Source organism: Rhodnius prolixus, unplaced genomic scaffold, assembly GCF_049639745.1.
Source record: "Rhodnius prolixus isolate KJV_2025 unplaced genomic scaffold, Rpr scaffold_6, whole genome shotgun sequence".
In the NCBI taxonomy this organism is placed as follows: Eukaryota; Metazoa; Arthropoda; class Insecta; order Hemiptera; family Reduviidae; genus Rhodnius; species Rhodnius prolixus.
Window position 1 is genome coordinate 17,384,586 of NW_027411634.1, and position 26,582 is coordinate 17,411,167.

General features: G+C 32.7%; 1 protein-coding gene across 5 annotated transcripts in view; it reads right to left on the minus strand.

Annotated features, from left to right (window-relative positions):
- IRSp53 (Insulin receptor substrate 53 kDa) overlaps positions 1 to 26,582 on the minus strand; it is a 681,191-nt gene that overhangs the window by 564,153 nt on the left and 90,456 nt on the right. For all 5 annotated transcript variants that reach the window (XM_074140794.1, XM_074140795.1, XM_074140791.1 and 2 more), the window contains one exon: positions 19,368 to 19,445. In XM_074140794.1, the coding sequence (XP_073996895.1) occupies positions 19,368 to 19,412 (45 nt within the window). In that variant the 5' untranslated portion in view covers positions 19,413 to 19,445. The remainder of the gene's footprint in view (positions 1 to 19,367; positions 19,446 to 26,582) is intronic.

Genomic DNA, 26,582 nt, shown 5'->3' on the forward strand with positions numbered 1-26,582 from the left:
ATTATTATTATTATATTAAGTTTTTTGGTTTTAGCTACTTTATTTGCACAAAACAATTTACAAAATTTAATTACCTAAATTGCGATAAGATAAATACGTGAGCGTTTCACGACAAACGGATTCTTTTTTATTTATATTATAACTGAAATCAATAAAAAAAAGATACATCTTTAGAAACGGAAAAAAGTCACCTACTCTTTGTAAGAGTTTGATGATGCGATGGTTGAGTAAAAGTAAAGAATAAAAGAAAGTAAAAACCCCCTGAAGAAGCTAGGAGAAACCATTAAGCAGCAGGTAGTGCTCTTAGAAAAGGGTATCTCTTGAAGGGTGTCCGACAACAAAGAGATAAACATCACCTGATCACAGCATCCAGACCGGTTACACATCATTTCACCGGCACTGACCTGGAATACAATCCATCCCTACCGATTGTCCATTCATTCTACTCTCTTCCAGTTTACTGATGCATCTCTTGCTGTTAGTTCTTGTTTACAATCATTAAATAAGTCATGAGTCCATTGAAATAATAATCGTTTTTATTAAACTAATAGAATAATTTTTATTTTACTTTCAAATTCACTAATACGGTTAGAGGAGGCAATAATCGTGATGATTATCGATTATAAGTGAAATTGAGGCCACTTAGACAAAAAAAAAAAAAAGAAATGGTATTAACAAAATGGCCTTTGTGAATGTGTGTTGTCCAATTTAACTAAAAAAAAGAAAAAAAAAAATCTCAGAAATGAAAGATGAAATTTTGAGATTTGCCAACAGAGTATTTCATAATAAGATTTTGGAAAATTTGCAATCGATTTTCATGCCCCAAGAAATTTCAATTAAGGCCAATTTTTGGAGAGAGGGCTGGCCTGGGTTCCCACAGAAATGGGTTTACTTTTTCTTACACTTTGTTTCTAGTAACTATTTGGATCAAACGAGGTTACTAATCGAAATAATTTAATGATTTCTTCGTAACGGGCAACTGCAAAGATGTATCTTATGAACTATGAGAGTAAACTCTTATGAAAGAGCAGTTTGTTGTGGCTGAGACAAAAAAAAAAAGAGTTTGAAACGTTTGAAAACGTTTGAAATTTGAACGAATATGAAAACATCTAAAATTTAACCTTCCATATCTTTTCTCTACAATTCGGTAAAGTAATGATTAAAATCTAATCAATATGAAGTGAGATATAAACGTTTGAAATTTGAACGAATATGAAAACATCTAAAATTTAACCTTCCATATCTTTTCTCTACAATTCGGTAAAGTAATGATTAAAATCTAATCAATACGAAGTGAGATATAAACGTTTGAAATTTGAACGAATATGAAAACATCTAAAATTTAACCTTCCATATCTTTTCTCTACAATTCGGTAAAGTAATGATTAAAATCTAATCAATACGAAGTGAGATATAAACGTTTGAAATTTGAACGAATATGAAAACATCTAAAATTTAACCTTCCATATCTTTTCTCTACAATTCGGTAAAGTAATGATTAAAATCTAATCAATACGAAGTGAGATATAAACGTTTGAAATCCGAACTAATTTGTAAACATACAAAATTTAAACTTCTATATCTCATTAACTATAATAGGTACAATATCGCGATTCATACCAGTTATAGAGCTAACTTTTCTTTATAATTTGGAAAAGAGTTCATTAAAATTTAATAAATACGAAAAGAGATATAAACGTTTGAAGTTCGAAGGATTTTGAAAACAATCGAAAACATTCAATATTTAACCTTCCATATCTATACCTTCCATACCTATTATCACTAGCATCATGCAATTTATACCAGTGATAGAGCTAACTTTACTCTATAATTCCGTAAAGAAAAGATTAAAATCTGAACAATACGAAAAGAGAAATAAATGTTTGAAATTTGAACGAATTTGATAAGATACATCGAAAACATCCAATATTTAACCATGTAACACAAGGATCACAGCAAGTCTACACGTTGCAGAGAGAGCATGCAACGAGACAACAGTATCTTAAGTCACGTTAAAACTTATCTAAGAAAATAAGTCACACATTATACAATATATTCACGTAAAATTACATTATTTATTCTATCAAGAGATAACAGTTTTAAGCTTCATTGTTGACTTTCTACAGTAGAGCATTTACACAAACAATTACTACAAGTACCTCACTTTATACAATAAATCCGATCGATAAGTAGAAAACGAAATTAAAACGAGAAAAAGCATTTCGAACTAAGTAGAAAATTGTTTAAGAGCAAGGCACTTTCATAGCATTTCAGACATACGATGAAACCTCTAAGTTGTAAGGTGAGGAAATCTCAAGGGAAATGGCGACTTGCGATCGCTACAATTTTCCTGTTTGCTTCTTTTAACTAGAATGAATTTCTAAATTGCATTCCTCCAGAAATAGTCGATATTATTTATTAATGGCGGTAACGTCGAGGATAAAATGAAAGAAAATTTGATCCATTTAAAACGCAACAACTATGTAATGCAGGGTGAAACAGCCAACCATATCGCGGAAAAAAAATTATAATTCTCAAGCTTAGTAAATATACATTTAATACAATATTATGTAACCGCTTAGTTATGTGCGCTAAATGCTCAATGAATTTTTACCTCTGTTTTCTAAGAACAAGGTAGATGATAAAAACGCTTCTGGTTTTATACAATTAACGTGGCTAGAAATGATCCAGAGATTTTCTAATAATTAAGAACGAATCACTTTCTCTAGCTACAATAATCCAGGTTTAGATGTATAAATAGTTTTAAATTGGAATCGTAAAACATACTTAATCCGTTATTAACAAACCTAGACAGTAAAGCCCTAAACCAATTTAAATTCAGTTAAACTAATTTTCAAAATACGATTTGTTAAGCAATTCTTTCAGTCTTAAATTCTAGTTCTATAAAATTTTAGTCTTTTGCAAACCCTTAGTTTTCAGTAATAATTTATCATCTAATGAATTCGTTCTTCATGAGCAAATAAATAAGGATTATCGCCAATTCACGGAAGCAATGAAATAAGCCTGGTTAGTTAACTGTTGAGGATTAGTTCACTGGTTATTACAATTGAATCCCATACGATGTTATTAGGATTAATTACAGCTGTTGCTCTTAAATTTGCAAATACCCCGAATCCTCTTACTCGTAGCTCAATGATGGGCAGTATGGTCCGAATGGTGAGGTCGGAAGTTCGGCAGAGCTCTAGAAAAAAAGGCTCCAAGCTCTCTAAGACTAGATCTTGATGCCTCTAAATTTAAAATAACAATTAACCAAAGCATAACATGAAATATAAATTATTTTTAATTGTAAAAGAAGAAAAACGCTATGACTTTCAACTCTCCATAAATCCAAGATTGAGATGAACATTTATGCTGCTGAAGGTAATCAATTCCTGTGTTTTTACTTTCTCTGAAATCCAGATGGAATAGTACTGGCTATAAAGTCCTACGAAATTAATTCAGGGCAGTGTGAAACAGCCCAGATAGACATTCTGATGGGTTAACTTCTTAAGCAAGCAGTTTAGGGAACTGGAAATTTAGAAAGAGGGGTGCACCGTTCCATTTTTCAAATTCCAATTCTAAGATTCCAGAAAGCGAAAGAACTGTGCAAAAAGTAAAAAAAAAAAAACAATTAGAGCAATGCAGATCATTTCTTTACAACTAGCATACCCAAGAGTTGCAACATTATTGGACATTACAAAATCAACCCCAATCAGAGCGTATCAAAGCGCATAAGTTTTAAATATTCTAAAAAAAAAAAAATAACTTTAAAAAAAATGCACTGGTATAATAATGTGCAACGTTAAATGTAATTAATTACGTATGACAATACAATAATTAATATTACTAACTTTAGCTAATTAACATAAACAAACATTTATAACCTGGTAGCTAACAGATAACAATAACAATAATCAGAATAATTTGAATCTCATTAAATAATACGTGTACATTTCTCATTTTATTATATTATTTGCATTTATCTCTTAATTTGTTTTCTCTTCATTACTTCTCTTTCTTTAAAATGGAATTAAAAAAAATTAATGTTTGTAAATTGAACTTTTATTCTTTATTAAATTCTTTCATTTCTTACATTCTTTTTAAATTAATATTAACATAAAAAGGGGGCGCACCTGAAACAAAAATTGGAGGGAAGTTTTATTGAGAATTAAATCAAATAATTTTTAATTTTATAATTATTCCTTTATTCAGAATACAACGCATCATTTCTGAATGAGATTATTCTGAGAATATGTTTGTTAAATAAGTTAGGCAAAACTAAACCATTAATTAAATATATATATATAATTACAATTTACAGTCTTTATAACTAACTAATTATGTTAAGTTTATGATTATGTGAAGTTTGCAAACGGATCCGATATAAAGGGAACAGTGAATGGTACAGCGCTAATTTGAGTTGTATTTATCACAGAAAATCCAAGTAAAACTGGTTATTCCATATAGAGCTAGATGTAAAACATTTGTATCCCGTTGGGACTGTTATAATTAATTCCATATTTACCTGGCACTGTTATCTTTCCATCATAGTATACTCCAAAAACCTGAGCAATTTTAGCTAAGTAAAATGTACATATTCAACAAAACGTGGACTTACAAATGGTGCTAGCAGTGGCTAAAAGTTGCAAGAAGAAGCAGACTTAAGTTTACGTCAGCATTAATCTAAGAAGGCCGGACAGATTGTTGGTCTCTTAAAGGCTACGGAAATACATGCACCGTTTAAGTCAGTTCAACAGATAGATTTCGTAGATTTTACGTAGAGAAGTAGAGAAGTAGATTTTACATAGAGATTACGTACGAATTGAGCATTTCCGTTTCAATATTATCTACAATTATGAGTGTTTTTCCCTGTCAATATGAGGTTCTTTTCAGTATTATGTACAATTATGAGTGTTTTTCCCTGTCAATATGAGGTTCTTTTCAGTATTATGTACAATTATGAGTGTTTTTCCCTGTCAATATGAGGTTCTTTTCAGTATTATGTACAATTATGTGTGTTTTTCCCTGTCAATATGAGGTTCTTTTCAGTATTATGTACAATTATGAGTGTTTTTCCCTGTCAATATGAGGTTCTTTTCAGTATTATGTACAATTATGAGTGTTTTTCCCTGTCAATATGAGGTTCTTTTCTGTATTATGTACAATTATGAGTGTTCTTCCCTGTCAATATGAGGTTCTTTTCAGTATTATGTACAATTATGAGTATTTTATACAATAAAACAAGGAGTTAGATTAAACCACCAAAGATACCGTTCTCGCTGGTACACTGATGCATACAAGCGTATGATATGAATATTTTGTAGTACATATTTACATATATAATCTTATACATATATGTATTTATGTATAATCTATTATCATTTTTGCTTGTTGCAATGTTGTATGCAGTTGCAATATAAGACGCTGTCGCGAACTCTACCACTTATCTTACTAAAACTCTTGATTTGTTCGCTTATTTTTAACAAACCTCTAAAAAATTTCCAAAAATTATTCAATTAATCTAAAAGTGCACTTTATCTAATTTGCCTGGGGAAATGTTTCAAATGCAAGTGCTAGCCAATCATCGAATGATTGCAGTTAGTCACAATACTTTCGTTATGCATTAAGGTAAAGTGAAATAAACTATAAATAATTAATAAATAGAAAACGCGATCATTTCTTCTGGGTTAAAGAATTACTTTGTTTCGTCATGAAAAGCGATACGAATCGCATTCTATATCCGGCACTGCGAACTATATAATCTCCCTTCATTGACAAAGAAGAAACCAACAATCTTACGCAGAGAATGGAAGGCAAATTGTGCGTGTAAACAGTCTTGTCATCCATACATAACGCACAATATGTTTATAAAGAAAAGATAAATTAATAATACAGTTGACAATCTTCTGTTCGTGACATAGTGATGTTTAACAATGACTTGAAATTCCCAAGATAACCTTGGTAAAGCCACTTGCGGGTTATTGGTAAAGGGTTCTCTCCTAAGCTTCTAAAATTTGAATAAGCCTCGGCTTGTCAGCAAAGTGGTTCACCCTTCAGTCAACAATCTATCATCGATACAGAATAATTTGAACAATAAACATCGTCATAGGAATAAATCGATACATTTTCAACTCTGATATGGAATACTCAGAATAGCAATTCAATCAATTCTTTAAAACTTAATAATTTTACTAAATGCTATTTACTTCATTATAGATTAACATTATCAAAAACCATTATTGTAAATCTGTAATTTGCAAATGGTGAACTAGATTGAAAAATAAGAAAACGTAATTGTAGTAGAATATTATTCACAGTTTTTGATGACTGATTCATTAATCCAAAAGGAAGAAAGATTTCAGATATAATTTTTGATTTCTACGCCAAGCTTTCCACCAAGGGACAAGGTCATTTTCAAGGGTACCTAAACAGTTAGGACAGCAGATACACCAACCTTTGATGTTAAAAATGTAAAAAATATAATAGTCAACAAGCCATAAGCACTGAACAGGGTATTTCGTTGCTCTTTCGAATAATGTAATCACGTAGGGAACGGATTCGTATGTATTTACATATTTTTTTCTAGGCAATTTACAGACGTTTTTCAACTAGAAGTATTCATACTGACACTCTTTAAGCCGTTTGAGCCTACTTTTATTTCACATATTTCCACATATTTGGATGTTATCGCATATTTATACATATTTGATTAAAATAAATAAATATTTCTACATATTTAATCAAAATATGTACATATTTTTCATTTTGGGCATATTTTCATAATTGGGAGGTGGTTGACAGGAACTGTGAACCACAGACTGTGAATCACAGTGGTTAAAAAAGTGTTCTTAAAAGCACCAAGTCGCATTAAAATGCTAAAAGATCTCTATCCAGACTTGTGCCTTCCACCAGCACCAATATTGACAAGATGGGGTACTTGGCTGGAAGCAGCTCAGTATTACTATGAAAACTACAATAAAATCAAGAATGTCCTTTCACATCTCGAAGACGAAGCAGTAGCGATAAATACAGCCAAGTCTTTATTCGAGAAACCTAATTTAAGGAATGACCTTGCATGCATTTCTGACAATTGCGTATTTCTTGCACAAGCCATTACCCAACTTGAGTCCCAAAATGTTCGACTGACAGAAAACGTGTCCAACGTTAAAAAAAAAGTCATCGAAAAGGTGGAAGGAATACCTGGGAGTAAGGGAGATCTGATCAGATCAAAACTGGTAGAAGTACTGAGCAAGAACAAAGGGTGGGAGACCATCTGTCAGATTTCTGATATTATCAGTGGAACAGAAGTCACCTCAGAACATCGTGTACCCTTTACAACCAACGAGATAACTTCTTTTAGCAAGGCACCTATAACATCTGTAGATGTTGAACGATCTTTTAGTCGTTACAAGTCCATCTTAAGCCCAGATCGTCGTCACTTTACGTTCCAACATTTGAAATTTCATGTGGTTGCAAACAATTTCGAAGAGTGAAGTTTTCAAAATTGAAAATTTAACACATCTTTTTATAAATAGTAAAAATGTTCTTTGTTGTATAAATCATTATAACTTCCCCCCCCCCAAAAAAAAATCCATTTTCATAAAAAAAAATGTCCATTTTACTTAAATATTCCAGAAAATATTTTAAGAAAATCACATATTTTCCACATAATTGACGAAAATAAATGCATATTTTAGTTAAATATTTGGCATTTTTAAATACATAAAAATCCGTTCCTTATTAATCAGATTTGTTGTAATCTCAGGAAATTTGAAATTATTAGCGATTTAATTGAGTAAAATGCAGTGAACAGTAGGGAAAAAACAATATGGACAATATAATATTTTAACCTAACATTTTCTGTTGCATTTGAACCAGAATTCCAGAGTTAAAAAATGTTAAGCAACATGTAAAGTAAAGGCAACTATATATAACAATAACATAACATTTATTCAAGTACGTTTAATAAATATGATTATTTTCAACAGTATTGCCAATTTCTAACGAACATTTTATTTACATAACATTAAACAAATAAAGAAAAAGAACAAGAACAAAAACAAAATTGAAACCAATATTTCTGTAAACATGCAGATCTAGAGGGCGTTGAAAAAAAAAGGGATAACAGTCATATCCACTCACCAGAAGCTTGTTCAGAGAGAAGGTCAACATAACAGATACGTAATATTTTGACAAGCCGATCTGTAGATGAACATCACACACATATTTGCTACGGGATAAACTTGTCCAATGGTTGGAATCCGACAAAGGTTTTTTTATTATTTTTTTTTGTCTGTAACGTACGAAAATTTATTGAAAATTGGGGACATTTTGTTTTTTTTGTAGGTTATGAAGGACCTTCATATGTAGGGTACATTGAACCGCAAGAGTTTTACGCTTAGTGTAAGAATTCTCTTATGTTACTCATTACGTATATATCTTAAACCACAAGCACAGTGCGTGACAAACTCGCAACAAAACCTATAATATTCTACAGAAAATTAGAATGAAATACATGTTTTAAAAAATAACAACTACCAAAATCAAGTCTCAAGTAGTTTCTTTTATTTCGTTCAAAAAAAAAAATTAATTGTGCATTTTTTAACCGTGTACAGGTCAGTTACAAAATAAGAAAACGAAACCGTTAATTTTGTCAATAATAACTGTAGTTACCATTCATTGGTGGCAGGATAAGAAACCGCTATTTACGTGTCTGAGCGGCATCTTTTTGAAATCAGTTTAAAAAATAAATAAAAAAAAACTGTCAAAAATTTTGATTTACTTCAAAAGATAACCGTAAGAATAATATTTATTGGTTAGACAAGTCTAAATGCACACCGATATCAAGTGTATAATTGCAAAAAGCAGCACTACAAAAATGGTAATAAAGGGAGATTCTATAAAACTATGGAAGATCAGTTACCTAGACAACCATTGTTTTGAGGGAACTGTCACTAATAAATAGGTTGTTACGACAATAAGCAGGCTGAGAGCGAACCACGCGGTGTGTGGATCGTATCTTCACAGGATCAACAAAAAAAGGTCCTCACCTCTTCGCGTAGATTGCAATGAGGAGGAGGATTTCAAACATATAGTAATGATATGTCCACGTTATGTGGTGGAAAGGAAGCGAATGTTTGACGACATATACAGGTATTTAGATGCACCATTTCGCTACGAAGACATAATATTCTCCACCAACATCTATGTGCTTAAATCTGTAGCAGAGCTAGCAAAGAAATATGAATGTATTTAAAAGTTATAGCCGATTAGAATGAATGCAAGGAAATGATTAGAGAAGGATTACGTGATTTTAATTTCGGTTAAGCTATAAGGATGGCAGGAATATAGAATACTGATCCATCCATTAGCTGTAGTTTATGTAAATAGTTGTATATACGAGGGTCGTTTGAAAAGTCCGTGCAAAGTCAGAGAGATAGCACTACTGGCGCGTATCGAGGTTATGTTTAGTTAGTAGCATCTCTTGGAAGAACACACACCAAGTTTCAGCCAGATCGGTCTATTTCTTTGTGTTTGGCATTCGTTTCAATCGAGGAAGTCGAGTGATTTTCAAAAAATGGACGTAAAAGAATTTCGTGTGTTGATTAAACACTACTTTATGAAAGGCAAAACGCCTCAGGAGACTAAAGAGAAGCTTGATAAACATTATGGTGACTCTGCACCTTCGATTAGAACAGTTTATAAGTGGTTTCAAAATTTTCGGAGTGGCCATATGGGCACAAGTGACGCTGAACGTTCTGGACGCCCTGTTGAGGTTACTACTCCAGAAATCATTGATAAAATCCATGATATGGTGATGGATGATTGCTAGTGCTGTGGGCATCTCGAATGAACGGGTACATAATATTTTGCATCAACATTTGGACATGAAAAAGCTATCCGCAAGATGGGTGCCGCGATTGCTCACGCTTGACGAAAAACCAAATCGTGTGAAGTGTTGTAAGGACGGTTTGCAGCTGTTCCAGAAGAATCCGCAGGACTTTAAGCGTCGTTTCGTCACTGTGGATGAAACATGGATACATCACTACACTCCTGAGACCAAAGAACAATCTAAACAATGGGTTACCAAGGGGGAATCTGCGCCAAAAAAGGCGAAGACCGTTCCTTCGGCCGGAAAGATTATGGCGACTGTCTTTTGGGATTCGCAAGGAATAATCCTCATCGACTATCTGGAAAAGGGTAAAACTATTACAGGTGCATATTATTCATCGTTATTGGACCGTTTGAAAACCGAGCTGCAAGAAAAACGCCCACGATTGGCCCACAAAAAAGTCCTTTTCCATCACGACAACGCACCAGCTCACACCTCAGCAGTTGTAGCCGCAAAATTAATGGAAATAGGGTTCCAACTCGTTTCACATCCCCCCCCTATTCTCCAGACTTGGCTCCCTCGGACTACTATTTGTTCCCCAATATGAAGAAATGGCTGGCGGGAAAAAGATTTTATTCAAACGAGGAGGTGATTGCAGAAACGAATGGCTATTTTTCAGACTTGGACAAATCCTATTTTTCGGAAGGGATCAACAAACTAGAGCAGCGTTGGACGAAGTGTATAAGCCTAAAAGGAGGCTATGTTGAAAAATAAAAAAGCTTTACCCCAAAAAATTAAGTAGTTTTTATTTTTGCACGGACTTTTCAAACGACCCTCGTAGTAGAGAGATGAATGTGTGAAGCGAATGTATTTATAAGTAAGAATGGAGAGTGAGTGATATTCTAGTGATAAGCACCTAGACGATGCTGGCTTATGGCGAAAGACAATGCCAAAAAAAGCAAAAAAAAAGTCTAAATGCATGTAAACTGGTAGAACACGAGAGATGTCTACAAGCGAAAATTAAGAGAGGTATTCTAGAGCAGTTTTAAATACCTGGATGTTCTCCAGAATAAATTAGGGAAGAAGTTGAAGTAAAATGAATAATAGGTGCGGCAAGAAGGTTTTTATAGAAAAACAAATATAAGTATGATATTGGCTATGGACGCTGTTTTTATAAAACCAATTTCTTTCCAATTCTTACTTACTCAAATTAGTCTTGAACCGTAACTGGATAGCTAAAGGACCATCTTCAGGCGATGGCGTTGAGTTATCTGACAAAAGTTATAGGAAAGACTAAAAAAGATAAAGAACAACACGGATAAGAAATGACCTAGGCGTAGCAACATTATCGTAAAGAAACGCGTAAAGTAATATCAACTTCACTAGTATGGACATATGAAATAATGGGCTACGTATGGTACAGAATTAGTGAACGAGTCACGGGTGAAAGTAAAGAAAGATGTCCTCCCGCCACGAAGAACATTGGGGATGGAAGTTAAGAGAAGAATTGCCAGGAAGATGAATAGAATGGTAGAAAATAAAGGAACTTGGCCATGAATAGAGATGAATGGAGAGGAAACAGCAAAGGCTACTGCATTGCTCTAGAGATGGGTGGATTATAATACATATAATGTATTATTTTGTCAGTTTATTGTGTAGTGTGCCTGACAAGTGAGTAAAATAGGGCTTTTTATACTTTAATTGAATTAGGCTTGCAATTTATTTAAAAAATAAAGTATACAGCTTACGCGAGAATTCAAAGTTCCAGATCTCCGCACATTAACAAAACTAACCTAAACTTTTTCCAAGATAAAAGTCATGACTTTCTTGAAACCTCTATCTTTGGTGGAAAGGTTATATAGGGGTGGGGCAAAAGGTATGAACCGGTTTTAAAGGGATGTAAAACAAAAACAATTCAATTTACAGAAATTACGTAGGCCGTCAGCCGCGATGCACTCTTGAAGGCGAATTCTGAAGGGTGACGTGGAGTGGCCTGCGCGCTCACCAGATTTGAGCATTTGTGATTTTTTTTCTTTGGGGGTACATAAAGGAAAAAGTTTTTAAACATCGTAAACCCAGGAAGAACTTAAGGACAGAATCAGAGAGGAAGTTACGGCAATACCCATCGAAATGTGCAGAAGAGCGGTTGAAAACTTCAGAATTCGCCCTCAAGAGTGCATCGCGGCTGACGACCGCCACCTACGTGATATCATCTTTCAAACTTAATGTAAAAAACTAGATTCTGTACTGAATTAAACAATATAAACATAATTTCTGTAAGTTGAATTGATTTTGTTTTACATCCCTTTAAAACGGATTCATACCTTTTGCCCCACTCTGTATATATTTTTTTGTTTTTGGACTTTTCGATAATAAAATTGATCCCCTTGGTGGCCTTTTATAACTGAAAACTAAGGGTTAATAAAACACAAATTAAACATTCCTGAGAAGAACTAGTAATAAATAATGCAAGAAAAGTCTTTATTGACGCGCCTGAGGTTGTTGATAGTACATTAACTTAGTGTCTAGGATGGATTACAGCTAAGATCAAAATATTTTACGACCAAAATTGTGAAATGAAGGAACACTGCATAAAGTAGGGTTCAAAATTAATATACCAAGATGAGGTATCTACAATTTCTTACGAGTGGTTCTAAAAGCAGTAACTAACTACTGCCAGCAATAACGTGGTTATTATTCATCTAAATTCAGGTCGTACAGATTATCAGTACATTTCTAATCTTCTGTTCGCAGACGACCAGGTGATTATTGCGGAAGATGAAGATGTTGCGTGCTTTATGCTGAGAAAGTTGATGGAGAGTTATGCTGAATGGGGACTGGGTATAAATTTTGACAAGACAGAGCACCTATACACTTCGAGAGCAAGTACCTTAGAAATAGAAAGGAGACGCATTAAAATAGTGGAGCATTTTAAATACCTTGGGTCAATAGTAGAAAAGAGGGAAGGGATTAACTATGAGGTTAGCATACTGGACTCCCACGCGGAGGTCCCGGGTTCGAATCCAGCAGCTGACCCTTAGATTTTCTCTTCCTAGGAGCTTCTTACAGCTCACTGTCCGGTGATGGACAGTGTTGTCTGTAACGAGAGAACACTGTCCGGAGGCCGGCAGTGCACTGGAAAAAGCTCCGGGCGCTAATAACCTCAGCTGTTGATGCGCAAAAAAAAAAAATAGTAGAAAAGGATGGTTCCTCCCAGCAGGAAGTAGAGGGGAGAATCAGGGAGGGGGAAAAAGTAATAGGCCTATTGAACCCAGTGCTATGGAGAGGAAATTGGGTACCCAGAACCAAAAGGCTGATCTTTACATCGATTCTCCAAAGTATCCTATTGTAAGGCGCAGAAACGTGGGTGATGAACAGAAGTTAGCGCGAGAGACTCCTAGCCTAGCAGTAGAAATGGATTTTTAGGGAGATCTGCAGGATGTTCGAGGCGGGACAAAGTGAGGAATGTTGATATCAGGGAAAGGATGGGAATGGAGAGGAACGTCCTGGAGATTAGAGAGGCTAAGGCACTCACTTGGTATGGACATTCAGGAGGATGGGACCAGAGAGATTGTCTCCTAAGGTGGTGATGGACAGCGAGGTGGATGGCCGGAGGAAGAGAGGAAGACCCGAAAGTGGGTGGAGGGACCAGGTGAAGGAGATGATGGCGGGATATGGTCTGACAGAGGAACAGGCAGAGGATCGTGGCGCTTGGAAGAAGTCAATTACTCGCGATGGCTGAAGGGAACTACGAGTTGTGAAGAACCCTTTGAAAAAAAAAAAAAAAAAAAAAAAATTCAGGTCGTGTTATAATTTTAATTTTACTAACCACAGTTGATTAAAAAAAATACAGATCATTCCTTAACCTTAACTAAACTGAGCTCCTTCCACTTAAATGGATCATTTTTTTGAGATTTTCCTCTGCCCCAAAAATAGGCCTCTTCGATGTCCTTTAAGTTAAAATTTTATTTCAAACATTTCCACGAGAACATTCGACTAAAACACTCAAAAGAGCAAAATTTCAGTACAATTTAAGGGGCTTATCCTCTACTTAATATTAGTTTAGGTAACCATACGAAGAAAACTGCTGACCGAGAATACCAATTCACTGAATTAAATATTTTGTACCTAATAAAATACTTTTTATGTAAACAGAATATTAGTTTCTAGTAAACTGCGATATCAGAAAATTAGGTAATGTTCATAACAAATTTTCTTTAATGGCAAAATTATGCCCAAGACTTGGTTAAACATTATCTCTCTGATTACGGGCTAGCTAGATAACGTTGATTCTCACTTTACACAGAAAATCAGTTTGCTTAGTTATTACTGCACATAATTTAACCTACAAAGCGTGAAATTACTTTGCGGATGCATTGAATTGGTTACGTATTTAATGCTGATAGAGTTTCATACGTTTTGAATGTTATTTATCGGTGAAATTTATTAAATTATATTTCCATATTACCATGGTTGGCTTTCTCGTTTGATTGATCATAACCTTAACAGAGGAAAACAATTATATTAGAAATTTGCATGACACAAATCTGGTTGCTGGTTTTGATTAGAAAATCATAATTTACCTCATACATTTAATCTGAAAGCTTTTTTTTAATTAACTACAAAAGTAATCTTCAAAATATGTTTTTTAAACCTGCTAACCATTTTTTCGTATAAAATATTTGATATTATTATTTTTTATTATAAAATTCAATAATTATTTATCAAAAAGCTGTTATTCATCAATAGACCAACTAAAATTTAGAATATTTACCTTAAATACAACGAATAATTGATGATAATGAGGAAAAAAAATTCCTATCTTTTAATTAATTCCTTTAATAATTTGTCATTCAATACATCTTTCACTTTACTGAAAAATGGGACGGGCGTGGTCTAGTGGTCAAGAGTGTTGCTTAGTAAGTGGAAGATCACCGGTTCGAATCCAGCGTATGACTACTTTTTATTTCTTAGGAAAAATTGTTTATAATAAAGTATGAGCTTCCACCCACGTCCACGATGCCTAATTGGTAGTTTTGGACGTTAAGCCTCGCCTGAAAAAAATTGGCGATTACTTTACTTCACTTTATTGAAAAATGGCAAAGGTTAAAAAGAAAAATGGCTTATTTTACAAGAAAAAAGATATGGAAAGCAAAATTTGGAAAGGAATTTGGGGGATAGGAATTCTTTCTATTGAAATTAAAATCTACAGAATGTTGCTATCCATATTGTTTAAACATTTATTAAAATAAGTTTTCGATAGTGAAAAATTCCAACAGGTATAAAAAATAATCGATTTACGATCGAAACGTTAGAGTTAAAATTAGAACACAGATTTTTTAGAAATAATTAATCAAAAAACTAGAAATAAACAACTTATAACCTTTTTAAAAGAGTAAAATGATACTCGCAATTAACAATATATTATTGAAAGCTTATTGAAAAAAAGTTAATCTACTCTCAGGATCTTCTGTGCGTGCAATATTTGGAAAGATACAACAAAAATAAACACAGGCTTTTTAAAACAAAAATTGGCCTGTATTATTTCAAAACAGCAGGATATTTAATTAATTCTTAATAATGAAATAAGATTAAAAAGTAAGTGTACCAACAATATTAGATGAAAACCGGAAAAGAAATTTCAAAAAAATAAATAAATAAATAATGGACTATTATTTAGAAGGCTTTTCTATTGTTACCATTTATACCATAAACATTTTTACATTTTAAGCGGTTAAAAGATGGAATAATAACCGTTCAATGATGCGCGTCTACTTTCCATAACAGACCAATAGAAAGTGATAGTAGAAAAAAGGGAATGATAGATATTTTCTATCCTTCGTGTTTATATGTATTAGATAAATATGCGGTAGTGAAATCGAATTATTTAACAAGTTGTAGAAACAATTATATAAGAAATAATTCATTTCGAAGCTGTTTCTTTTAATAATTAAATGCTTTACAATATAAAATTAATGGCCTATTCAGCTTTCGCTGGTTAATAGACATGTCATCGAATTTTTATGTGTTCGATGTGTAAATATTGTTCGCAATAGGATTATGGAACTATAAATAGAACTATCCAAAACATACAAAAAATCTCCTTAACAGAAACGTACAGTTTAAAAAGTTGATGAAACGACAAAAAAGGTACAAAAATCAGCATGTACCCATTTCATTCGTACTTCAATTCGTAATTGATATAGAAACGTTTGTATGCTGGCCATTATCAAATACAAGATATTTGTTCAATAAAGAGTAGCCTACCATTAAGAGTAATTCCATATATTTGATCCTACCGGAATGATCCCACCACCCCCTCCCCCAAAAGTGCTCTTAATCGAAATATTTCAGAAAATTGTTTCTTATAAAAGTTATAGAACTATCTGAGTGCTATAATTATACCAAGTTTCAAGGAAATCAAAGAAGCGGTTTTTGAAAAAAAGTTAAAAAAGTGAAAAATCTATTCAGCAAAGTGGTACTTCTGGTGTACCTATTTTGACCAAAAATTAACTTTGGCTTCCCCTGGTGGCACTTGAACTAAATATCAAATTTGAAGTTTCTACGATTTTCTGTTTCGGAGATATATATTGGATAAACTAAATACAGAGCAGATTAAATTCAGTCCAAACCTATGCCATCAAAGACCGATGGGTTAGAGCAGCGGTTCCCAACCTGGGGTACGCACAAAAAATGTTATAAAATAATATAAAAATTATACGATATTAATGAGAAAAAAAATTGTATAATAAATGATCCATACAACTTAATTACAAAATTATTATAATTAAAACTGAATAACATATAAATTGACAAGAATTAAGTACTCATTCGATACTGCAGTATTTTTTTTTTTTAAGTAAATATATTTGTAAATCAAAAATTATTAAATTTATTAAAAATTATTTCTTGAAAATGTAAAAATTCGAAAAAATGCTGCTTTAGTTTTGACTAATATTACACATGGCCCGCAAATAATTTACTTCTCCTTTATTAACGCTTTGCTCTTTCAATTTACGACCCCTGCAATAGTTATTGGTTTGAAATGTTTACCTATTCATAGATGATTTTTTTAATAGGAACATATCATATGTATATGTTCTTTACAAGACACATTATATTCAGATTGTTTTGCTGTTAATTTAAAGTCACAATACGTAAAGTCAAGAATACGATTATTTTTTTTATTTATATTATATATATTTATGTTAGGGGTACACACTACGGAAACAATCAGGTAAATGGGTACACTAATTAAAAAAAGATTGGGAACCGCTGGGTTAGAGAACAGTAAAATTCTACAAAATCCAATGGTTTTCCAAGAATTTACTTGGTCTCTAACCCATTCAGCCTTAGCGCCGCCTTTTTAGCATCACTTCTCTCTAACAAGCCGAATGCAATCGGTTATTATCGGCAAAATTCGGCTCAGCTGACCATGATTATTAACTTTATAAGCACACTCACACGACTTTCTTTCTCTTCTCTCTCTCTAAAATGCCGAAATCAATCGTTTTTTTTTCCTCGGCAATTTTCGGATCGACTGGCCATGATTATTAATTTTAATTCCCATTTAATTTTTAACATCTAATAAGCACACTCACACGATTTGTTTAATCAACCCTTATTCTCAAGTTTTAAAACTGTAAGTTTTTATTAAGGATACTTAAGCTGAAATATTCAAATTTAGCTGATGTCTGATTTTTTGGGAATTAAATTTAAAAATCATTTATCTAGGTACTATCGATACCTGGGTTAAACTACTGCAGAAACAGGATATTTTAACTTATACACCTTCTTCACTTGGAAGATTTATTTATAAGGAAGGCCCCTTTAGTCTTTCATTTGATTAGAGAATTAATTAAATGCCCAATAACATCCCTTTCGGGCACTTAATTAATTTTACTAATTTCTGTAAACACGTCATTGCGATTTAATGAATTAACCTGCAAGGTCGCTCCCTCCCCCTAATTTACGATAAGCCTACACGATTTTGAGACGTTAGACAAAATATTTTATAACAATGAGATAGTAATAATATCTACTTGCATATTCCCATTAACATTAATATTTCCTTTGTGCGTTTGAGGAAGTCATTAATAATTATCTGGGAGAACGTAACCTCCACGGCTGTATTGTTTCACGAAATTTAAAACAAAACACCAGGTGCTCCCTTTCATGACGACAGAATCTAGCGGAAGACCACGCACTTTCTTTTTTTTTGCAAATGTGTGGTAAACTTTTACTTTTCCCGAAAAACTGCGCTTAAAATGGAAATTCATGAGCTCCTTTCAGTCCATAAAAGAAGTTTTTTCAAAAACTGTCTTGTGCAAGAACTGTTAGTGTAAATTAACAGTGAAAACTTCGATTTTATGTTATTGCTAACGGTAAAATTTAAATCAATTAAATTTTTGCGGATGAAGACCACTGCTTTTCAGACAACAGTTGATGATTTTCCACGTTGTGTTTTTGGATGAGGGGACTCACGACTCTTCAGGTAAAAAGTGGCTGGCAAATGTTTGGAGAGTTAGGCCCGGTTGGTTTTCACCTCCAGACAGGTATCTGGATGTTCTAAAAGACTGGCAGAGCTAGCTTCTATTAATGATGTACGTTTAGTCTAATTGCCGGGTTATATGAAGGTTTTTCGATGGCCGATGGTAACGAGAAGGTGGACATATCGGAAGCCTTACTTTCTTTATCGTTTCCGGACAGTTTTTTTTCTTTAAATCTACATGAACACAGAATATTTCTCCGTAAGTGAAAATTCAAATGCCGTTGAAATTCAGGAGTTAAACATGCAGTGCTAGCTAAGGTCCTTATTTACAAAACAATTATTCTGTCTGTGTTTACGTACGTTTTTGAAAGTTGGGTACTCACAAAAGCTACCTAAAAACTTCTCAACATGAGGGAAAGAAAAGTACTTAGACGAATATTTGGAACTTAGATGCGTAACTAGGCGCTGGAGAATTAGAAAAAAATGAAGAACTTCGGCAGATGTTTGGGGCACCAGATCTGGTATCTTTTGTAAGGAAGAACCCAGTTAAGGTGGCTTGGACACCGAATTCCAAGGAAACTTTTTGAGGGACAGCCAGGAGGAAGCCGCAACAGAGGGTAGGCCTCGTATGAGATGGTGTGGAGGAAGTTAAGGGTGTCAAGAAGATGGCGGAGGTCCGCCTAAGACGAAGGCGAATGGCAAAAAAGAGTGGAGGAGGCCCCAGGTCTTTGTAGGGCCGTAGGTAAGTGAAAATAATAACATTTTTTACCGAGTAATTAGTTGGTCAGCCAGATGCGAAGGTCAGAGAAAACATTCCTAGTAATTGATCAAAATAAGTGATTAACTCAGTGGATAGAGCTATTCTTACAGCTTACTATCCGGTAATAGTGTTGTCTGAAACAAGAGAACACTGTCCGAAGGCCGGCAGAGCCCTGAAAAAGTAACTCCGAGCGCCAATAACCACAGATGTTGACGCGCATTAAGATTTAAAAAAGGAGGGAAAAAATAACCTGAAACATAAACAAAAAAATGAACGAAACCTACCTTATAGATGCCATCGACAAGCTTCGTAATCTCTTCTGTCTCCATTTTACCGCATCACACAACTAACCCGACTTGAATCTGAAATCAGAATAAATTGCTGGTTTAATACAGATCATGTTTCGAATAATTAATGTAAATAAAAATTCAAATTAATAAAAAATAACAATTGCAAAGATTTTAATCAAAATCTGATCCAGTACGTATAATCCATTAGGCATCCGCGGATCGAATGCTAAAAAACCAAGTTTTAATCCATCTCAGTTTTTATTATCTTCAATAGTTATTTAAAAAAAAAAAAATCTGGAACTTTTGTTTAGTAATCCAATTAATCCAATCGATGTCCATCAAAAAAACTATTTCCTGAACTACCTAAAAAATATTTCCTCAAAATATTATATGATTTGCGCCTCCTCAAAATCCGGATGAAAACTAAAATTTGGAAATCTGATCGCAATATTTCCAAAACCCCATTTTTGGGAGAATACACATAATTTCCTCTAGATCGAAAAATTTGACGCAGGAGTAAATCATAACGTTTGTAAATTGTAGAATTATAATAATTTAAAAAAAAAAACTAAAAATAAATAAATAAAATAGAAGTAGAAGGCGATTATTTTAATCTGTATAATGTTTTGTATAATTAAGAAATAAGATTAATTTTACGCCTGCGAGATTCACTAGATTAAAATTTTAATTAAATTTAGAAACTGGTCGTATTTATATTGTTCTGCAAAAGTTTGAAGTATAACCTAAAGTAAGGTTATAATAAATTCATAGCATACGTTTGTGTACGTACATTTTGGTACATAAAAATGAAAATGGAATTCTAATTGTTTACTAATTAATCTTTATATTCATAAACATCTTTTAACGGTGTGGAATTAAGAGAGTATAATTTCATCTTTTTGTTTTTTCTGTACGAATCTCTTTGGCCCAGTAAACGAGGTGCTCATTAATTACCTTTCAACAACTCCTATTCTTCTGTAATTGATCAATTTCATTTCGATTTGTTTTATTATAAAATATATAAGATTGCATTTCTTCTTCGAATGTCTTGGGCGATCTTCGTGCATGGATTTCTGCAATGTCTTCCAGTATCCATCCAATCAAAAGCCTGCACTCTTTTAACATTTCCACCAAAGAAAAAAAACCAAGGTCTTTTTATGGTTTTACAATAAAGAATTGTTCACAATTGAACTTATTCAATCACTCTTAACAAAGATTCACAGAAGTAGGATACATCTTTGCTATCTGGATTTATGATAGCCATTTGAACAACACACCAATTAAAATAGGGGTAAATCTGTTCCGTTGTTTGATGGTTAAATCACTCCCAATTCTGGCCATCCGATTGTTTAGATACCATTTGATTATTAATCATGGTCTGTTTCCCAATTATTATCACCCATTATGAGTAAATATCTTGATTAAACGTTATAACTAGAAACTCAACACGGTGAGTAACCAATTGATTGATCTTCTAAGTCCTTAGTTACAAATTATATAAGCTAACCCATTAATTATCACCCGTAGTGGGGTGTAATTAACCAAATTAATCGCACGTAACTTTACGTAGAAGTTACGGGGATTATAACAAATAAAATAACAAAAAATTGAATAATGAAACAAAAGAACTGAATAGAGGTGAAATTAAATCCCATGAGACTTTTTGGTTAACTGAAATCAACCTTCACGATGAAAAACTTTAGCCCTTCCGATCTCAGCAACTAATAATTCAGCCTCAGCGTTAAAGAGCTGAAGAAGCTGCCAACTATCAAATGAAATATGTGTGACTGAAGATTCGAACTCATTCAAGGATGTTGAACTTTACCCTGTGAAGTTCCAGTGAACTCTGGACCTAACCAGAAGTACCAACTGCACGACTGTAGAAGCACAATGATACGGATTTAATGAAAGCATTAAAAACAAGTTAAATAAAAACAAATTATAACAAAATTAATAAACAGAATTAACAATTTTAAATATAGATGGCAGTGAAACAAATAAAACTCAGTTGCGAACACTTGAAACAACTTTCACTATTTAGTAAATTACAAGGTTCTAACTCACACAAACTTGTTACAATCTCCGAATATTTGAATTCATACTTAGTTCTAACCTACACTAAATAGGTTATAACCGGTACAATACACTGAAATTTAACCTAGGGTCATTCCATGTCAAATCAACACGGGGTCTGAACCTGAACATCTCGGATTTTCTTGAAATTTGGCACATGTTTACTATTGGTATAGACTTGGAAAAATATGAAATTTTACTATGATATGTCAACTGGTTTATGAGTTACAGGGCTGTAAAGTTGCCAAAAATGGGCTGAAAAACAGGGAACCCCGTGTTTTTGAATTACTGTAGAAGCTTTCCTAATTGAGCTACAGACTTGGGATTGGTGTCATTTTATAGCAGATATAATGCCCTTTCCTGTGATATGCGACACCATATAGGTTAGGATAAATAAAGTTTGTTAAATTTAAAATTTAAATTTTAAATTTTTTAAAAAGTACATATTTTAAAATTTTAAAATTAATTCCACGAATAGCTAGTAGTGTTATGAATCACTGGGCAAAATATTAATTTGGGACGACAATGGCTTCATTGTTAAAAAAATTTAAGACTAAAGCTCCAATCCGATTAATTCAACTCTGAATTCATGTTAATACAATAATGCTAATAATAATTCCACTAATAAGTCCAAAGTAAAACATACTGTTAAGTAATAGGATCTCTTTAATATTTTAAGCTTGAAAAGGCGTCATTTGTTTGTCATGCATCACTTTCTAGTAGGACATATGTAAGTTCTTCCAGTCAGAGTCACAGGATCAATTTTTATCAAAACATCCCACTACTGAGACCCAAAGAATATCGGCATTTCTTGGATGCGAGATGATTTAGAGGGTCCAGCTGGATGAAGAAAAGTTACTTTTACTTCATCAAGTTCTTCATTTTTCTCTAAAACATATCCATGCCAAGCCACCAGTTTCTTTATAGACTACACTGATATACAACCTGATATGGCGGCTAATTTTAGTTTATCAGGGAATTTTGAAACTTCCATTTCGCAAGCTTCTGACTTCATAGAAAAGTTTTTAACCAATATTTTGGATTTACTTCTGGGAATGAAAGCATGGTATTGCTGTGTTCCTTTAATAGCCAATGCTTGAGCAAACCGATTTTTTAAAAAACACTCAGATTCAACATAGTCTTCCCTGGGTTGAATATGCAAAGTCTATGTTGGTTATGTTTTCTACTGCCCACTCAAAAAGTTGTAGTGAAGTTTGGATTTGATTTCCATAGGGTCGTTGCAAACTGGTACGAGCTGCCAGTCTCTTTACCGAACCCCCTACGCCATCAAAAGGCCCTTTGCCGACTTAAACCAACTTAAAGAGGCTGTTATCTCAGCCAAAGAAGACTGTTCTTGAACAAAGATATTGAATTGAATTATTTTTGTATAATTTGATTAACTGCATAATTTCATTAAAATAATATATTATAATTAATATGAATAATTACTGTAATCGTAATTATTAATTCTAAAAATGATTTCAAAATCAATATTTTAAATCTTAATAATTATTAATTATGATTCATTGATTCATTATTACTATTTTCAATTTATTTATTACTTTAATTTTATTAAAATATATTTTCCATGAAAAGGAGCTTTAGTCTTAAATTTTTTTAACAATGAAGCCATTGTCGTCCCAAATTAATATTTTGCCCAGTGATTCATAACACTACTAGCTATTTATAGAATTAATTTTAAAATTTTAAAATATGTACTTTTTAAAAAATTTAAAATTTAAATTTTAAATTTAACAAACTTTATTTATCCTAACCTATATGGTGTCGCATATCACAGGAAAGGGCATTATATCTGCTATAAAATGACACCAATCCCAAGTCTGTAGCTCAATTAGGAAAGCTTCTACAGTAATTCAAAAACACAGGGTTCCCTGTTTTTCAGCCTATTTTTGGCAACTTTACAGCCCTGTAACTCATAAACCAGTTGACTTATCACAGTAAAATTTCATATTTTTCCAAGTCTATACCAATAGTACACATGTGCCAAATTTCAAGAAAATCCGAGATGGTGAGGTCAAAAATGGTCTTTTTTTGTGTTGATTTGACATGGAATGACCCCCTAACAAAGAAGCTAATTTCGGTTTCCGTTTGAAGGAAATCCATTTAAACTCGATTTTATATCAACACATTTCCATCCTCTTTAGCAGTACACAAGAGTTATGACGTGATTTACTAGAAAATGGCGTCTAATAGAGAATCTCAATTTAGGATCAACCAATTTAAATGAAAATCAAGGAAGCCGTTTCTATAAAAAAAATCCAAAAATAGGAAAAGTCTAAGTGAAACTTGCGGGCAGCCATTTTTTTTTAGAAAATTTGGAAATTCAGTGCCACATTTGATTTTGATGATTACTTATTCAGGTGGAAAGACAGTATTATGAATAAACTGTCTTCATCTCCCAAATGATTCAGATCCCATGAGAAATCTTTCCCTCCAGGACTCTTTCAGTACCCAACTGCAGTATCCCGTTTAAGATGTGCATTCAAAAAGAAAGTAAGAGTTTGAAAATGGATGGTGTGAGATCTGAGTATTGTCTTTTTCTTAGTTTTAAGTGGTTTACTCCGGAGTCACTTCATCTTGACATCCTGGTAGAGAAGCTAAAATACTGTTTGTAGCAGAAAGAACTTGTGCACTAAATCTGTGTGGAAAGAATTGAAAGCAGGTATTAAGCAAGTTATTTGTCAGTTTAACTAGATGGTAGATTCAAATTAAGCTTAAGCTCATATTTGTAAGTTCTTTGTAATTTGTCCAATCTGAACAATTGAAACTTCAGCAATTGTTTACGAAAATACTTAAAAAGTAAAAGAAACTACTACCAATTTCAGTCTCATTTTTCTATTTGTTTTCTGCCAACCTTTCGACCAAAACATATTTGTCACAAAATATTATATTTAAGTTGAACATAAATTTAAGATGACAAAATATAATTTAGTTTGTTCAGGATAAACAATAATTTACATACAATATTACACGTCACACTATATTTATGGTAATATAATATGTAATCTTTTCTGACAAATATGTTTCACGACAGTAAAGATGAAACCAATTCCTTGATCGAGAAGATTGACAAAAAGAATAACTAAATTTGGGAATAACTTTTTCATCTATTTGATTAACTAAATCTCTTAATCAGTGACCAACAAAAAGATGGAAAGTAATTTACAAAAAAAAATTAAAAGTTTGGTTTTAAAATGGAATGAAAATTATTGCAACCATTAAGGCTCGAATTATTAGAGAATGATTCCATAATAACGTAGTACTTTGCGAAAAGCTCGGGTATTCTGCTAGTAGTAACTATATAATTGACAAAAATTTTTTAATAACTGTATAAAAAATATATACATTAACAGCTGCTTTGATAGATAAACCTGTCTGAATATCCACAGAGATAAATTATATTTTTATTGCTGAGTTTCTTTTAACCTCAAAGAATTATTAAAAAGGGATTTAAAAAGAGGGAAAAAAATTAATTGGATAATAAGTTTAAGGGCAAACAAATTTTATAAGAGTTAAAATATCTTACCGACTTTTTTACTCTAAAGCAACATTTTCTCTGTCATCTTGCCATTTTATTCATTTTTCTATTCCTTTATATTTGCACTAAAGCTGGTTTATTTTCTAGAAGAAAATAATATTTTCCAAGCTTCAATTATATTTTAGGTTACAATAACTAGCCAGCAATCAAAATTTGTAACCATTACCTCGGGCTGATTTTTTGAATTTCTTGAAAAGAATTTTTATAATTTAAGGTGAAGAGACTGGTAATTAACAGCTTAAGAAAATTGTACCAAGCGTTCAAACTAGTATTGGTTACGAGCACTTTGGCTAGAGATACAGTGAGGTTTTCGCTTATCCTTGTCGCCAAGATAGGATGACGGTTCAGAATCCTTTGTACCAAGATTTGGTAGGTTATTATGGAAAGGATTCGGTCTATCTAGTGTTTTAATAAGCCACTGATCAGCAGTTGGCTTTTAGTGATGGGGAACCCAATAGAACCGTAGCAAGGTAGGGGTAGACCACGCCCAATTACACGCCCACATACCACTTCTACGTTCCGCCATTAACACTTTTTAGGCTCATTTTTCTTATAAAAAATGAACTCTAGAATTTGTTCACCATTTTTTCCTCCATAGGTATTTAATAAAGAATGAAATTATGCAAAAACAAAAATAAATTATGATGATTTATATTACGGTTTACCATCAACTACAGTTTATGACTGATTGCAGAATATGTTATATTTTAATTATAATGTGCCCAATTTTGATTTGATTGAAAAATTTTGTCGGAATAAAACAGTTAAGTTCAAAATTACATTAATTTTTATAGTGAAAATTTTTATTGCATAAATTGATTCTTTAATGAAATACCTACGAAGGAAAAAATAGTAAAAAAAATTCTAAACTTTTGTTTTAATAAAAAATTTAACCATTAAAATCCTAATGGCGGATCGAACAAGTGTGGAGTGGGCGTGTACACTGGCCAATAGAACCGTAGGGAGGTAGGGCTAGACTACGATAATTACACGCCCACATACCTCTTCTACGTTCCGCCATTACGACTTTATAGGCTCAAATTTTCTTATGAAAAATGTACTCTAGAATTTTATCACTTCATAGGTATTCAGTATAGAATAAATTTATGAAAAAATTAAAATCAATTATTTGGAAGATTTATATTACGGTTCTCTATCAACTGCGGTTTATGAATGATTGCAGAATATGTAATACCTTAATTATGACGTGCCCAATTTTGATTAGATTGAAGAATTTTGTCAGAATAAAACGGTTAAGATAAAAATTACATTAATTTTTGTAGTGTACATTTTTATTGCATAAATTGATTCTTTATGAAATACCTAAGAAGGAAAAAATAGTAAAAAAATTCTAAACTATTGTTTTAATAGAAATTTTGAGCATTAAAAATCCTAATGGCGGATCGAACAAGTGTGTAGTGGGCGTGTACACTGGCCAATAGAATCGTAGAGAGGTAGGGCTAGACTACGCTAAATTACACGCCCACATACCACTTCTACGTTCCGCCATTAAGCCTTTTTAGGCCCAATTTTCTTATGAAAAATGTACTCTAGAATTTTTTCATTATTTTTTCCTC